Source organism: Cynocephalus volans, chromosome 3 (genome assembly GCF_027409185.1).
Source record: "Cynocephalus volans isolate mCynVol1 chromosome 3, mCynVol1.pri, whole genome shotgun sequence".
Classification (NCBI taxonomy): Eukaryota; Metazoa; Chordata; class Mammalia; order Dermoptera; family Cynocephalidae; genus Cynocephalus; species Cynocephalus volans.
Genome location: NC_084462.1, coordinates 66,546,513 through 66,562,577, shown reverse-complemented (window position 1 = coordinate 66,562,577; position 16,065 = coordinate 66,546,513). Strand labels below are relative to the sequence as shown.

Here is a 16,065-nt window from a genome sequence, read left to right as displayed (position 1 = left end):
CCAATGAACAGAAATTTAAGGCAGAAAACTAGGTTCCCATCAGGGAGGGAAAAGTGCATAAAAGAAAAGTAATACATGGGAATCTAAAGCACTTGGGCAATTATGTAAATAAATGGACATTTATTTCCATTCAGCCCTGGAAAAAAAAATTGACATATGTAAATCCCTTTTAAGAATCTGAAAAAGACAGGAGGGGTGGATCAAAAACCTTCTTTGCTTCAGTGCAGGGTCCTGTAATTCTGTTTGAATATTAAGCCTCCATGTGAGGCTTTTGCAATATGACTAAACCATATTGGCTAATTTGAGGAAGGGTTATTACCTGCAAGTCACAGATAGGGAGCCAGAGGTTACAGAAAGTTCAGTAGATAATTTATGTCTACCACATTCATTTTAGAAGCCACGTTGGATTTAGCACTTAGATTTTTTCCAACTCCCTGCCTGATCCTCATCTTCTCAGGGAAAAATTGCAGTTAATTCTTGGTTGTCTACATTGTTAATGTGGAGGAACAGAGGCATGGATAATCCCAAATGATGAGTAATGCCCACGCCATATCTCCCACTCTGGACATTTGCTTTGGAAACTTCTTACAGACCTCAGAATGAAGCCACCCTGATGTGGAAGGGATGTCCCATCTTTATTCCACCCTTCCCTGCTCAAAGCTGCCCACCTCCCTCTCCATGAAGACCTAGGGGCAGCACACTGAGGGATAGAGGCTCTTACTTTCTAGGTTGGGCTGGGGTAGTGGAGGAAGGCAGATAATAAGGTGTTTTGATTTGAAAGGCCTCTTGCAGCGCCAGAGGCTAGCAGAACAGTAAACGAGACAATGAACTGTGTCCACTGAAGACTTACATGCAGATGCTGATTCATTATATTAATAAAGATGTGAAAGCCAGAGGTGGAGTGTATTCTGATTTCATGGCTGGGGAATCTATGGCTCAGAAGGGGAGAAACATCCAAATTTGAGGTCAGAGTCCAAATTCCAGCTCCAAGCTCCTGATTCCAATTTGGTTCATCTAATAACCAGCATCTCCTAACAACTAAGGATGCTTTAAAGCTAGATAAAGATAAATTGGTCTGTACTCCCAGAAGCAAGCATTCAAATACCAAATCTGAGTCACCTGAGGAGATTTATCAAAATACATTCTCCAGGCCCCCAGCCTAGACATATTGATTCTGAATCTTTTAAAGCAGTACCCAAGAAATCTGAAGCTTGGATTCTAGGTATTCTCCAGGTTTGGGTACTGGTCTGGAGGAATAACAAGCTAAGGGAGTCCAGAGGAAGAGCCAGAGATAAGGAAAAGGGATTCATGGCCCACATCTTCCAGGAAACCCACTCTGACCAGCCCACACTGATCCCCATGTCCTCTGACTCCAACCTCCATTGCACACCCTGCGTGTACGGCAATTTTTCTGGTGACTAGTAGGTTTAGTCCCTTGGCTCCTGTGTGTCTTACCTCTGAAGGTGACTGCTCCCATGTTCCAAGATCATTGTGATGAGGGTTCCAGGGCCCTTGTGACACACAGCTGGCTGGCTCTGTTCAAGTGTGGGAGGTCAGGAGAGGCCCAGTTTCTCTTGGGAATGCAACTCATCTCCTAAAAGGAGCACCTTCCCCTGCTCACTGAGCTCACTAGGGCTCCAAGTGAGCTCTGGTCAGAGGCTGCTTTGAAGACATCTAGCAGGGGCCATGACCACCCTCTCTCCTGAAAACAGCCTCTCTGCCAGGCAGTCAGCCTCCTTCATCCTGGTGCGTGTTCTTCATCAGCTCTGAGTGGCTCCCTCCCCAACCTCTGGTTTGCACTGGGGCCATTTTCCCCTACTGGGTGGGAAAGGCTAGAACCCTGAGTTGCATAAAAGGTATATCAGGGGTGATTGTACTTTGGTCTCACCATCAGCGCCAGCAACGGGACTGAAAAACCCAAGTCCCTTTCACCTTCTCTCCAAGACAGTGTTGCCTTCCTCCCAGACGTGTCATCTAACCTTATTGAGTTTTAGGTTTGCAAGTTCAGTCCTGAAGATGCTGATGAATTTTCTTTGGTGCTTTTGCCAACAATTTTGGTATGCTGCCACCAGGTGGCAGTAATGCTTTTATTAGTAGGTGATTCCAAGCCCAGTCAATAAGATACATCAATTCATTACATGTCTGCCTCAGTCATAAAAAAATTTTCCAGCAAGTATTTTTTAAAAATTATAATAACTATTTATAAATGACATTAAACAACCTCAAATCTCATTAATCATAGTGATTAAGAGAGTGATATATAAAAATGTAAAATGGGCACCTCTCTCCCTGAGTTTTAAATGTTATTGCTTTTTTGAAGATAATCACCAGGCCTCAATTTGAATTGTCTTTGCATATTTTTTCATTTCTCTGAACTTAGAGAAGGCTAATAAAATAAACTATCACATAGCATTTATGTACAATTACTGTTCAAAATGCTGTATTTGTAGTCATTCATTCTCATCACAACGCTTTGAGGAGGAGAATGCTATGATCCTCATTTTATGAAAGAGAAAACTGAGGCACGGAGACTTAGTAACTTGCCTATGGTCACACAGCTAGTAAACAGCAGAGCCAGTATTTAGACCCAGGCAGGTGGGCTACCAAATCCATCTCCTAAACAGTGACTCTCGAAGTGTGCTACCAGAACGTGCAGCATTAGCATCAACTGGGAACTTGGAAGAAATGCAGATTCTTGGGGACCAGATCATCTGAACCGGAAACGCTAAAGGTGGGGCCCAGAGAGCTGTAAATCAGCCCTCCAGGTGATTGTGATGCATCACTAACTTTGAGAACTGCTGTTTTAAACCATGCTCTTAATTGCTATGCCATATTTATGCTACACCCTTCACACATGGGCTTATAACAATCACCGACACAGTGAGCTCCTGTTGCTATTGGTGTTGTGTCTTGTTCTCAGGTGGACTGGAGTAGAAAACAGGTTGAGAACTTGAGCAGGATCAATAACCTTCCCCAGACTTTTTTGGAGGCTCTGTTGCTATGACTATTCATAGAAACTTGGCATCAAAAACACTCATAGAAAGTTTTTTTTAGCCTCCAGTGGCTTTTCTATTTTACTGAAAATACTGGAGAAAATCCCTAACCCGATCATGCAGAGGGAAGGTGGAATAGGGAGATGTGTGCCTGCAGCCAAGGCCTCTGGCAGCAGGCAGCTGTTAGAGGGTTTGAGTCACTTTAGGGCTCTCACTTCTGGTTTCTTTTCCCAGGGAAAGCAAGGTCAAGGTTTCCCCAGGTTTGCTGATGGAGCGCTTTAACCTATTTAGACACACCCTGAGGTTGGAAGGAGGTTTCCGCAACTGCTCTATCTAGCAGTACTCTCCCCAGGAGACTAGAAAAGGAGCACCACAGAGTCCAGCACCTCGTGGACTACATATTTCCCCCTCCTGCATTGCCAGGTCATTGTACCCAGATTGTGGGGAAGGGTGTTAATAGGTTGGTGGGGCAAAGAAGGGCAATGTGGGAGTGTGAAGATGGGTTTGAGAGGCCATTGAGTTGACAATCTCTGTCACTTTGAAGGACCCCAGTTACAGGTTGTCTGATTTCTGGCACAGATAGGTGGTGTGGATACACTGGGAGAAGGTAGAGAAAGGTTTTCACATGGACGTTTCCCTTTGTCCTTTTGCAAGACTAATTCAACACTGGCAAAGTAGGCAGATGGCCAATTGCTGCAGGTAGTGGCTTAGTGAGGCAAATTCTCCAAGTATCAGCAGATGCCTTCTTGTGATGTTTCTCATCTCTGCCTTATTGCCTTGATGCCACATCTTTTTTTAAGGTGTGCTGTGCATATCACTTTAATTTCAACATTGTCTCCCTTTCATTGTGTTTGACCTTTTTAAAAAATCTTTGTTCATTTTATGTTTTGATCTGTGAATGGCATTTGATTTTAAGGTATACCTTTTGTTTACAGCTTGTATATGGTATATATCTTTTATTCAACCTGAAAATCCTTGCCTTTTACCCACTCTACCTGCCCACCCCCCAGTGGCATGGCATTAGGGTTAAGCACTCTGACTCTTGCTCCAAACAGCTCTGGGTTCAAATCTCAGCTCTGATACTTGTGTGCGACTTCAGATATGCTAATTAACCCCCTATGGCCTCAGTTCCTGGATTTGTAAAATGGTGTAATAACGATGCCTACCTTGTAGGTGGCTATAAAGATTAAACAAGTTAATATAGATATAGATATATATGTATATATATTTATATAGCTAGATAGATAGATATGTATATATATTTTTATATATGCACATATAGTGCTTAGAACAGTGCCTGGCATATCATAAATTGCTTTTTAATGTTTACAACTAATAAGAGAATTTAATGCATTTATTTTCATAACTTATTTCTCTGGGTTTCTATTGGTTTTTGTGCTTTATCCTTTTATTAATTTCTTATTCTTTCCTGTATTATTTGCTTTTATTTTTTAAAGTGAGTTAAAAGAAAAGTCTCCTGTCCCTATAATTCCTGATTTTTAAAGCCAAAACTAAAACTATTTCTTTTGACTCCGTCCCCATATGTAAGAAAGAAACTGAATTTATAGTTAAAAACTTCCTCACAAAGACAACTTCAAATCAAGAAGTCTTCCCTGATGAGTTCTACCAAACATTTAAAACAGAAATAACACCAATTCTACACAAACCTTTCTAGAAAGTTGCAAAACAGGAATATATCCCTATTCGTTCTATGAGGCCAACATTCCCCTGATACCAAAATCAAAGACATTACAAGAAAAGAAATCTATAGACCAATATCCCTCACAAACATTCTTAAAAAATGCAAAAATTCTAAAAAAAAAAAAATTTAGCAAATAGAATTCAATGACATATAAAAAGGATAATACATCATAACCAAGTGGGGCTTATCCCAGGAACGCAAGGCTTATTTGCTTTTCAAAATCATTCAGTGTAATTTACCCTATTAACAAACTAAAAAAAGAAACACCACATGATCACGTCAATAGATACAGAACATCATTTAATAAAATCCATCATCCGTTACTGATCAAAATTCTCAGCAAACTAGGAATAGAAGAGAACTTCCTCACCCTGATAAAGGGCACCTACAGCAGGCCTAGAGTTAGCGTCATGCTGAGCTGTGGACGCCTGAATGCTTTTCCTCTAAGACTGGGAACAAAACAAGTGTGTCTGTTCTCACCATTTTTATTCAGCATTGCACTTGAGGTTCTAGCCAGTGCAGTAAAACAAGAAAAAGAAATAAAAGGCACCCAGACTAGAAAAGAAGAAGTTAAACTGCCTTTATTCACAGACAACATGATCATCTGTGTCAGAGTTGACAGACTTCTTCTATAAAGGCCAAGATAGTATTTTCAGCTTTGCGTGCCATACAGTCTTTGTCACACCCATTCAACTCTGCCGTTGTAGCATGAAAGCAGCCACTGACGATACATGAATGCATGGACATGGGTGTGTCCCAATAAAACTTTATTTGAAAAAACAGTTTGGAGGCTGGATTTGGCCCATGAGTCATAGTTTGCTGAACCTTGGTCTGTGTAGAAAATCCTGTGCAATCCACAAAAATTGTACTAGAACTAAATGTGTTGATCTAGGTTGCAGGATACAAAATCAATATACAGAAATCCATTATATTTCTATATACTAGCAATGAACAATTGGAAATTTAAATTAGAAAAAAATAGCATCAAAAATATGAAATACTTGGAGATAAATCTGACAAAATATATGAGTGACCTACACATGACATTGCTGAGAGAAATGTTAAAAGACCTAAATAAATGGAGAAATATACTGAGTTCATGGGTCAGAAGTCTCAATAGTGTCATCAATTCTCCCCAGATTGATCTATAGATTTAATGCAGTCCCCATCAAAATCACAGCTGCCTTTATTGTAGAAATTGAAAAATTGGCTAAGATTCATGTAGAAATGCATTCCTAAAGTTAATGCATTTCCTTTTATAATTGACCCCCGTACACAGTCCAGCTTTGCCTATTCCCTTCCACTTTCTGCTGCATTACACGCTGAGTGTGGCAGGCTCTGAATGAGCACATCTTGGAAGAAAATGATGGCGGTCAGAGGGGCAGAAACTTGGCTCTGTTGGCAGTGACAGTGTCTATGCAGTTGGGGCGTGATATCAGCCAGACCCTGCTTCCCAAGGATAGGCTGGCACTGAGTTTCTTGGTAACTTCATGGGCCCATGTGTCCTATTTTTGTTCAAAAGACAGAGTATGTTTGAGTTACTAAAGGATGTGTTTCTCAATCCATTTCCATCAAACATGCGGTTAGTGGAAATTACCCCAATTTGGGGCCAGTGGGCTCTTATTTTTAGTTTCCAGTGATGTTTTATCTTCTAATACCTTGTTACTCACTCCAGCATCATTAATCACCTGGGAGCCTATTAGAAATGTACTATCCTGGGTCCCACTCCAAATTTCCTGAATCAGAATCTGCATTTTAATAAGGTCTCAAATGATTTGTATGTACATTTAATTTTGAGTCACACGTGTACACATTCAGGTGTATATTAATGGAAAATTGAGGATATTTACATCAGATATGTCTAGTCATCTTCTGAGCTCTGTCCATCAGCACATCTTTGTCCACAGTGTGGCATTTTGAGATAGTCTTCTCTTTTTTAGGGAGAGAGGAATCTTCTTCTATTCCACTAGGAACCCTAACTCCTGGTTATTATTTTATAAGCATTTTTAATTACTTCACATGCAGGGCACTCATGTCCCCCTGACACATACACATGTGTGCACACACACATACACACCACACATACACACCACACAGACATATACAGCCCCCAACACACACAACCTCCATCTAAACCAGAAACCATTGCTTGTGATGAACTATTTTACATTTTCAGGAAAGGATAAAATGGAGCTCATGAATGTGTTCAGTGCTTATTTTATGCATTTCCATTGTCAAAGCAGTATACGTTATTATAGAAAAAACTGAAAACAAAAGAAAAAGGAAAAAATTACTTGCCCTGTATCACTTAAAGGTATCATTGTTGTTTTTAGTGGGGTTTTTACTTTTGCTATTTTTCCATTCTTTTTTCTAATAATTTTTACAGTGGTTAATGCACTATATATTAAAATTTATGTGGTGTAGTTTTTATAATATATAACAGACATAGTACATAAAGAGGTAGTACTATGAGTACTATAACATAGTACTGTAGAGTATGGAACATACAGAGGTTGCTGAATACACAATTTTGTATTTTTTTCTGTTAACATTTGTATTTTTGCAGATTATTATTCATTTCTTGTAAACATCGATTTATATCCCTCACAATACTCCATTGAGAATATAAACCATAATTTACTTAACTATTCCCTTATTGCAGAACATTTAGAGTGCTTGCATTTTTCATTTTGGTAAGTAATATGCAATGAAAATTATTGTGCATACAGTATTTTTTCTACATATTTGCAGTAAGTTTTCTCAGGATAGATTTCCAGAAGTGAGTCAGAGGCTGTGAGCTTTGATTCATATTGCAAAGTCCAGAGCATATCATTTAAAAATCACCCTTAAAAGAAAAGCTGAAGTTTCCCAGCAGAGGGCTGAACTGGTTGTCTTTACCAGGTGAAGAGAAAACCGGCCATTGACAAGACAGAATGGGATAGCTTCTTTGATGAGAATGGTCACTTGGCCAAGTCACGGGACTTCATTTGTGTGAACATCCTGGAAAGGGTACGATCCCCAAGCTAAACTTGGCCTTGGCCTGAAATGGGGCGGCATGGATGGGCAGGGGGCCAGTGTGGCATTGTGTGCAGCCCTCGTGGCAGGCATCCAGAGGGCCCATGACCTCCCGCCTCCCACCCCAGGGTCTGCACCCCTTCGTGAGGACGGAAGCCTGGAAGTTTCTCACGGGCTACTACTCATGGCAGAGTTCCCAGGATGAGCGGCTGACGGTGGACAGCATGAGGAGGTAGAAGATTCCAGGTCCTCTGTCAGGGGAGGGTTGGTGGCCCTGCAGGTGGCAGGTGGTGCCTGCCCCAGCCCACAGATTCAGTCTTCCCCTCCCATTTGGATTTCTCTTTCCAAGAGAGAAACCCCCGTGGCACTCCTGATCCAGGCCTGGCACCCAGGAGGTGCAGACCAGTTTGTGCCCGCATCTTCTCTCCCCCAGCCTCGTTTACCAGCCTACCAACTGCCAGGCATGGGCTTGACCCCAACAACTCCTCTTACCTCCCTCTTTGCCCCGCAATCCCATCCTTCTCTGTCCTGTGCATTCTACCTCTGAGGCGGGCCTTGAACTGCTTCTCCCACCCTCTTCTCTGGGCCCCATCCCCCACTCCACCTCCTCCCTGGCCCTCATTCCCACCCCTATGGCTGAGCTGCCTCCTGGGTCTGGTCTCCCACTCCCTGCCCATACCCAGCATCTCCCAGTGCCCAGGGGGAGATTTATAAAACCCAGTCTGGGCTGCTCATCCTCAGGTTAAACACCCCCAGTGGTATAACTGGCAACACTTTAAATAGCACATCCTCTCTCTCAAGGCCTTGGCTTCCTCCTGGTCTGGTCTTGGCTTCCTCCAACCCCAGCACCTGACATTCCAACCACACTCCCCAATTGCTTACCCCCATCCCACCCTGCCCCAGCACAGACCACATTTGCACCCCCTCTGCCCTTGGTTAACACCTTCCCTCCATCTGCCATGGCGTCCCCATCATCTGCCTATCAAAACCCCACCTTTCCTTAAAGGCCCAGATCAGACAGTGTACCTCCTCGAAGCAGCCCTCCTGGATCTTTCAAGGGAGCCAGGGTGAGGCACTTTGGTTCAGTAGGTAACAAACAGGCTTTGAATTTGGATGGTCTTAGATTCGGAAGTCAGGTTCAATTCCAGCACTATCATTTACAACCTTGGTAAACTTGCCCATGAACTTCACTGTTGAAGTCTCAGTCTCCTCCTCTGTAAAATGGGGGTAACAGTACATTTCACAGAGTGGTGGTGAGGGCTGAATTAGAAACCACAGGTTAGGCAACTTGCACAGGGGAGGAACGAGTAGAGCAGTGTTTATGATCTTGATGGGAACGCTTCCTCCCTGAAGCCAAAGGCCCTTGATTTGCATGTCTCCTGCAGCATGAGGCTGGAACTTGTGTCTTCTCTACCAGGCTCATAGCAAATAAACAGGACCTGCCCCCAATTCGCTTTTGTCCTGGGCCCTCTCCAGGCTTGGCCTGTCCATGGAGGGCTCAGCACACACACACAGGTTGAGTCAGATTGCCTAACTGTTGAATTCCTCCCCATCAGAGGTATTTGGCCTGGGCTGGCCTCACCAGTCTGGGAGCCTGGAGCAGGGGGCTGAGCCCATCCCCAGGGGGGTATCCGGTCAGGATGTGGGAAAGAGTCACACACAGGGGACAGCCTGGGCAGTAGGGGGTGTAAGGGCCAGCCTGGGAGCTCAGAGTCACAAGAGCCCTGACAAAAGCCCACCTATATTAGTTTCCTGAAGCTGCTGTAACAAAGTTCCTCAAACCAGGTGGCTTACAGCAACAGAAATTTATACTCTTACAGTTCTGGAGGCCAGAAGTCCAAAATCAAGGTGTTGGCTCCCTCTGAAGGCTCCGGGGAGAATCCGTCCTTACCTTCCAACTTCTGGGGCTCCAGGTGTTCCTTTCTCGAGTCTATGACACTCTAATCTCTGCCTCTGTGGTCACATGACCTTCTCCTCTCTCTCTCTTATAAGGACACTTGTCATTGGGTTTAGAGTCTACCTGGAAAATCCAGGATGAGCTCAGCTCAAGATCCTTAACTTAATTACAGCTGCAAAGACTCTTTTACCAAATAAGGAAATAACAGGTTCTGGGGGTTAGGGTATGGATATGTCTTTTTGGAGGCCACCATTCAGCCCACTACACCAACTAATCACATTCTAGTGATGAGCATAAAACATTGCCTCCTTCCAATTCTGGGGCATAGGCGCCAGTTTTTCCCCACTCTACAGATGAGGAAACTGAGACTTAGAGAGGGAAAGTGACATCCCAAGGCTTGACCCCAGCTGCAGACGGCTAGTTATTAAGTTGTGGAGCCAGGATTCAGGTGCAGCAGTTGGACTACAGAGCGCAGGAGGGTAGACTGCAGGTACACATTAGAGAGTGGGCAGGGCTGGCGCAGGCTGAGGCAAGGGGAAAGGAGCTCAGTCGGGGCATGGCTGGGCCAGGGTGCTGCCCTGTATCCCTGCTGGACTAGGTAGCTGCTGCTGCTGCTCAGAGTTCTCCCCCACTCACCAGAAGGGGAAGGCCGCCTTGTTCAGCCTCAATTCTGTCCTCACAGGAAGAACTATGAGGCCTTATGCCAGATGTATGAGAAGATTCAGCCCCTTCTGGAAAACCTGCATCGGAACTTTATAGAGACTCGGAATAACATCGGTGAGCAGAGTGGGTGGAGAGGGCTGGGCCAAGGGGAGGGCTTCAAGCCATCTCTGCCCCTTCTCAGCCATTGCCAAGGAGGGGGGTCCTGGGAGCTGCCTGATGTGTGCCTGGAATTTTGCCAGCCAAACCTTGGTTAATCCACCCACCAGTCTCTAGTGGGTGCCCCTGGATGCCGATAGCCCGTTTCCCTGGCCACGTGCTGCTCCCATAGCTTTGTCTTCCTCTCTTCCTCCATTTGTCTTGAACTGGGTTGAATTTGAATTGGACAGAGAGGAAGGGGGGACATGCCTGGCAGAGTGTATGGCCTTGTCAAAGATTTGGAGGTGGGAAGAAACCCAGACAGCTCAGGGTGTGGTGAGGAGTTGAACCGGGTGAGGCTGATATATCATTCATAGCCCTTCCCCGGATGTCCTGCCCCCTTGGGGTGGTGGAATACACTACCCATGACCCTCTGCTGGAGGTGACCTGGTGCCACCTGCCTATCCCTTGCCCCTAACCTAGTGTATGACATCCAGAAACTCTATGACAAAGACCCCCTGGGCAACGTTCTCATCAACAAGAAGAGACTGGAGAAGATCCTGCTTCTAAGTTATGTCTGCAACACACAGGCAGGTGAGCCAGAGAACTAAGCACCCCTGCTAGCCCCCACTTCTCAATTCCTTCCTGGGACCTGGCCCAGCCCAAACCCAGGCTCCATGCCCTGCCACCGGCCCCGCATCACCTGTCCCCCCTCCTCCACAGAGTATCAGCAGGGCTTCCACGAGATGGTGATGCTTTTCCAGCTGATGGTGGAGCACGACCATGAGACCTTCTGGCTTTTCCAGTTCTTCCTGCAGAAAACGGTGAGGGCTGGACCTGAGCTCAGGAATCCCTCATTCTCTAAACAACTGAGATTGCTCAGGCACTGGCAGCCCCAACCATTCCCTCTAGCCCTGAAACAGTCCTGTGGGCCACAGAGGGGCCTGGAGGGCAATGCCAACCCAGTGGGGTGTGTTCTAAGGGGAGCAGGGAGCTGGAGTTAAGAAGGAGGTGAAGCAAAACTCTGGGTCCAGCTCTCACCAAACCTTGGAAGAGCATGGCTGGCCTGGCCCAATGAGGGAGCTCTCTCCTAGCATTCCCCTCCCCAGACTAGGCTCTCCTCCCTGCAAATAGTCTGTGGCTCCCCAGGTCCTCCAGAAAATCCATTAACCTTAGCCAGGCACTCGAGGCCTCCTCTTTGGTCTTGTCTCTCACTGCTCCCTTCATGTAATCTGCACTCCAGACATAGCAGGGGACTCAGTTGTCCCCAGGTGCACCCCACACTATCCAGGTTGAGGGATTTTGAAGGCGCTGCTCCCTGGAACATCCTCTTGGAAAGCTTTTCCTTATGATCTGTGAGAGGCTGCCCAGAACCCTCCCTCCACCCCTGCGACAACTGCTTGCTGCTCTTTCCTGGTCCTAATTGGTTCTGACCCAAAAGCGTGTGTGCGTGTGGAACAACTGGGCTCTCTAGATTGATAGCCATATTTGAGACATCTCTGCATCCCCACCGCACGCACACACACACACACACACACACACACACACACACACACACACAAATGTACACAAACACACACACAGCCACCCAGAAATGCACACATATTCAAACAGGCACACTTGCACCACAGGCATAGAAGTGCATACACACACACCTCCAGGCTCCTACGGAGACACGGGCCTGGCCTGCAGCCAGACTCACGCAGGGCCTCCAAAATTGGAGTTGGGGGAAACAGGGCTGGCTCTTCCGGTGCTCTCAAGCTGAGGAGGACTCAGTTTCCCTTCCTCCCACCCATCTTTTGCAGGAGCACAGCTGTGTCATCAACATTGGAGTGGGTAAGAACCTAGACATGCTCAACAGCCTCATCACCTTCCTGGACCCCGTGTTTGCTAAACACCTAAGTGAGTGGTCCCCACCGCCTGCCACCTCACACTACCCAACACCAGGGCAGGCATGGGAGAGGGCCAGGACCCAGCCAGGACAGCAGTCCCCAGTCACACGGGGAGAGGCAGGAACATTTAATCTTCTGTCCAGGCTCTGGGAGAAGGGTTCATCTGGATGGGGTTGGAGTATGAACAGTTGAAAATCGACCCCAAACAGTCTCCAAGGGCAGTTAGTGAAGTAACAGCCAGGGTTCTGGTACTTCCCAAGTGTTTTGTATGCTCTGTTGTTTGGCCTCACCTGCGTGTGTTTGCTGCATTGTGCGTATTGTCCCGTTTTCCCCTGACCACAACCTCCCGGGCTGGTGCCTGCTTCTCTCCCCACAGAAGGGAAGGGTGCAGGGGTGGTGCAGTCCCTGTTTCCCTGGTTCTGCCTCTGCTTCCAGCATGCCTTCAAGTCCTTCGACGACGTCTGGAGGCTCTGGGAGGTGAGGCACTCAGCCGGGGACAATCGGGATGGGCCCCACTCCTCAGGTGTGTGAAAGCTGCAAGTGTTCCTTGCCTCCCCCTTTATTCCTGGCTTTGGATGGCACGTGTAGCTTGGGTTTCATTAGGCCATCACCTCTGCTCCACCTTTTGGAGAAAGCTGGAGTATCAATTTGTTATTCTGTTCATCCAGTGCAAAGGCCCCACTGGCTGTGCCTGCTGCAGGGCAGGCAGAGCAAAAGAAGGGACCTCGGGCCTGTGCGGTGGAAGCCTGGGCCTGCAGCTCAGCTTCCCTGCTGCTTTCACTTTCCCTCAACCAGAAGCCAGCCTGGGGCCCCCAGGAACACCTGTAGTCCTTTGACCACAGTCCCTGGGGCAGATGGACCGCCTCAGGAACGCTCCACCACCCATCACTGCCCTGCCCGGTGGGTGCCACTGCCTGCAGGACCCAGCCCAGCCACCAGCCTAGCATTCAGTGCCCCATGAGTCAAGTGCCACCCTCCTGGTCTGCTGGGCTCCATGCCCAAGTCCATGACCACCCCCAAGCCTTTGGTAACACCCCTAGATTGTTGAATTCTCATCAACCCTTGTTTTGACAAAACTCCACTCAAATTCGATAGACAGTTTCCCAGTCTCCCCTGCCCCCGTTTTCCCCCTCCCTCCATCTAATGAATTCCCTGAAGTCTTTATCTCTGAATCCCTCAGTAGCCAGCATAAGCCTAGAATTCCAGGGGTACTGTGAGCACTTGCCTGAGTAGTGAATGAATGAATGAATGAATGAATGAATGAATGAATGGGTCCGCAGTGAAGCCCAGGAATGGCTGACCCTGGCACGTGGTTGGTGGGCACCTCACCCTCATAAGGTCCCCTGCAGTGTCAGATCACAGGGCCAGGCTGAGACCCACCCACCTACAGGTTCTGCTGACAGGCAAGCCCTGCAGGAACTTCCAGGTGCTGGTGGCCTACAGCATGCTGCAGATGGTGCGTGAGCAGGTGCTGCTAGAAAGCATGAGCGGGGATGATATCCTCCTGGTGAGAGCACCCTTGGACCAAGCCCACCCCACCAGCTCCTGCAGTCCCCAACACCCCACCCAGCCCTGCTGAAGGACCTGGGCTTGTGGGCCACTGTGCCTCAGTGCCACCAAGACAGGAAGAGCGATGGGGGCTAATGTAATGAGCACGGTGCTGAGGGCTTTTAATAGACTAGCCCGTTTAAGCCATGAGTAGCCAACAAAGAGGTGCTGTAATGATCATTTCATGCTGCCTTAGCACATGCAGAGACTGAGGCCTTGAACGATTTAACCATTAGGCTAACTGCCTCATGGTTAAACCCTGGCACACTCCTATGGCAAAAGGACCTAGAGTTTTCCAACATTTTAAAAAAGCAACCGAGGTCTTTGAATAAACATCTTAGGTGGCACCCCAATGACTCCTCCTTAGAAGCCCTGAAGACACTTGGTGGAACCCCAGGACTCCCTAGAGTCCAGTATGAAAGCTACATTTACCATCCCCCTCAAAATATAAAATTTCAGGCATTGTGCCACGGGGCTAGGGAGAGATCAGGCACCCCCCAGTGATGGCTGCTAGCAGCAGCTCTCTTCCCTTGGTGCTGCAGACAGCTTCCTGTGCCCAAGAGCACAGGGAGACGTTTGCCCCACTCCCACCTCTACCTTGCCCTCCCACCCCTGTCTCCCTGCACAGGCCTGCAACAACCTCATCGACCTTGATGCCGATGAACTGATCTCTGCTGCCTGCGTGGTTTATGCTGAGCTCATCCAAAAGAATGTAAGTTGCCCCAGTGATTTCTCTTCCTCCTCCTCCTCCTCCAAGAAGCCTTCCCTGATCTCCCAAGCCCAGTCTAAGGCAGGCAAGTTTAACTTCAGAGACAGTTTGTGCCACATCCTCTGCCACCAACCCATGGAAGTTGCTCTGCAGGGTCTTCTTGCTGTTTGCATGTATAGCTCCTATCTCCCTGGGCAGACTGCTTTGTGAGATCATGTATCTCATCCCGCATTCTCTGTGTCCATCCCAGTGGGTCTGGGCAAGGTCTGGGCAGCTAGGAGCTCAGGAGAATGTCACTGGCTGAATGAACTGAAGAATGAGACTGACAGAGCAATGTCTGTCCACCTTGCAACTGCCAGAACTCTGCTCTTCCCCAGGTTCCTCAGGCTTTAAAGGATTTCTTTCTCTGAGGACATCAAGGCCACAATGGACAGACACCCTCAATGCACAGGATGAAAGTGGTTCATCAGCTGTGATGGCAGGATCAAGTCCGATGGTGCATTAGGGTGAGGGAGTAGGTAATATAGCCGCTGTAGAAACTGCCTTCTGGAGTAATGGTTTGTAATGGGCAGTATGTCTCCTTTGACCTTGGGGCTGGGGGAGGGGGCACATGAGGGCAGAGACAGGACTGTACAATAAGAAGAGAGGCCTGTTGGGTGTGCAGACACACTGTGAGGCTAGAGAGAGGGCACACACTGAGAAGGCAGTGTGGGTCAGCAACTCTTCCCTACAGAGGGTTTTCCAAGGCTGCAGTGGTCCACATTTGGAAGCAAATGGGTAAGGGTAGAACCAACTCTGAGAGCTTCCAGACTCTTGTGGAAGACGAAATTGAACACATCTAATAAGGATTAGTCAATAGCTGGGACTCAGGTCCTGAGAGGAGGCCTGATCCCAGGGCTTTGCCCCTGCCGGTTGCCTGCCTTGTTCCCAACACACCAATCACACACTTACGTTGTTTTTCCAGAGCTTCTCTGCTAGTCTGTGGAAGGACACAGCTCAAATCGCTGACTAGCAGGCAATTTTCCTGGTTTCAAAGCCTCCCTCATAATTGCACCTTCCTTTCTCAGTCTGCAAATGTGTCTTCAAGCTAGGCTGCATTTTTCAGCCTTGTTCAGTCTTTCCAGAGAAGCCAGTCTTTGCCCTTGCCCAGGCAGTCCATGTTGCCCTGGGGCAGAGGCAAGTCCCTCCTGCTCCCTCTAGGCTATGCCACGGCCCCAAGCCCCCTGTCCCGCCTGCCCTGTGCTCTGGCTGGCCTCTCTGAAGGGTTCCCTGAGGGCAGGCATTAAGATTGGCCAGAATGGGCTGAGCCTGCAGAGGGGTTGGGGCTGGCTAGGTGTCCCTAGAGCTAACCCCAACACACACACACACTCACATACACAGCCCTGCCCAGTGGCAATTTTTTTCAGGAGGGCTGATGGATGGGCAAGAGGGATCCATTGGTTTTGCTGTGGACCCTGGTCCTCAGGGTAACTTAACCATCTTTCTCACTCTTCAGCTAACCACTCCTCCCT

General features: G+C 47.4%; 1 protein-coding gene across 2 annotated transcripts; it reads left to right on the top strand.

Annotated features, from left to right (window-relative positions):
- The first annotated feature begins 1,686 nt into the window (after positions 1-1,686).
- Positions 1,687-14,964, top strand: TBC1D21 (TBC1 domain family member 21). 2 transcript variants are annotated; one of them, XM_063091915.1, is made up of 11 exons: positions 1,687-1,746; positions 7,597-7,704; positions 7,839-7,942; positions 10,290-10,384; positions 10,889-10,999; positions 11,129-11,229; positions 12,211-12,307; positions 12,674-12,774; positions 13,688-13,804; positions 14,474-14,557; positions 14,932-14,964. In XM_063091915.1, the coding sequence occupies exons 1-11, from the start codon at positions 1,687-1,689 to the stop codon at positions 14,962-14,964; spliced, it is 1,011 nt and encodes a 336-aa protein (XP_062947985.1). The 2 variants fall into 2 exon arrangements, with proteins under 2 accessions (XP_062947985.1, XP_062947986.1); XM_063091916.1 differs by lacking the exon at positions 7,597-7,704.
- The last annotated feature ends 1,101 nt before the right edge of the window (positions 14,965-16,065 follow it).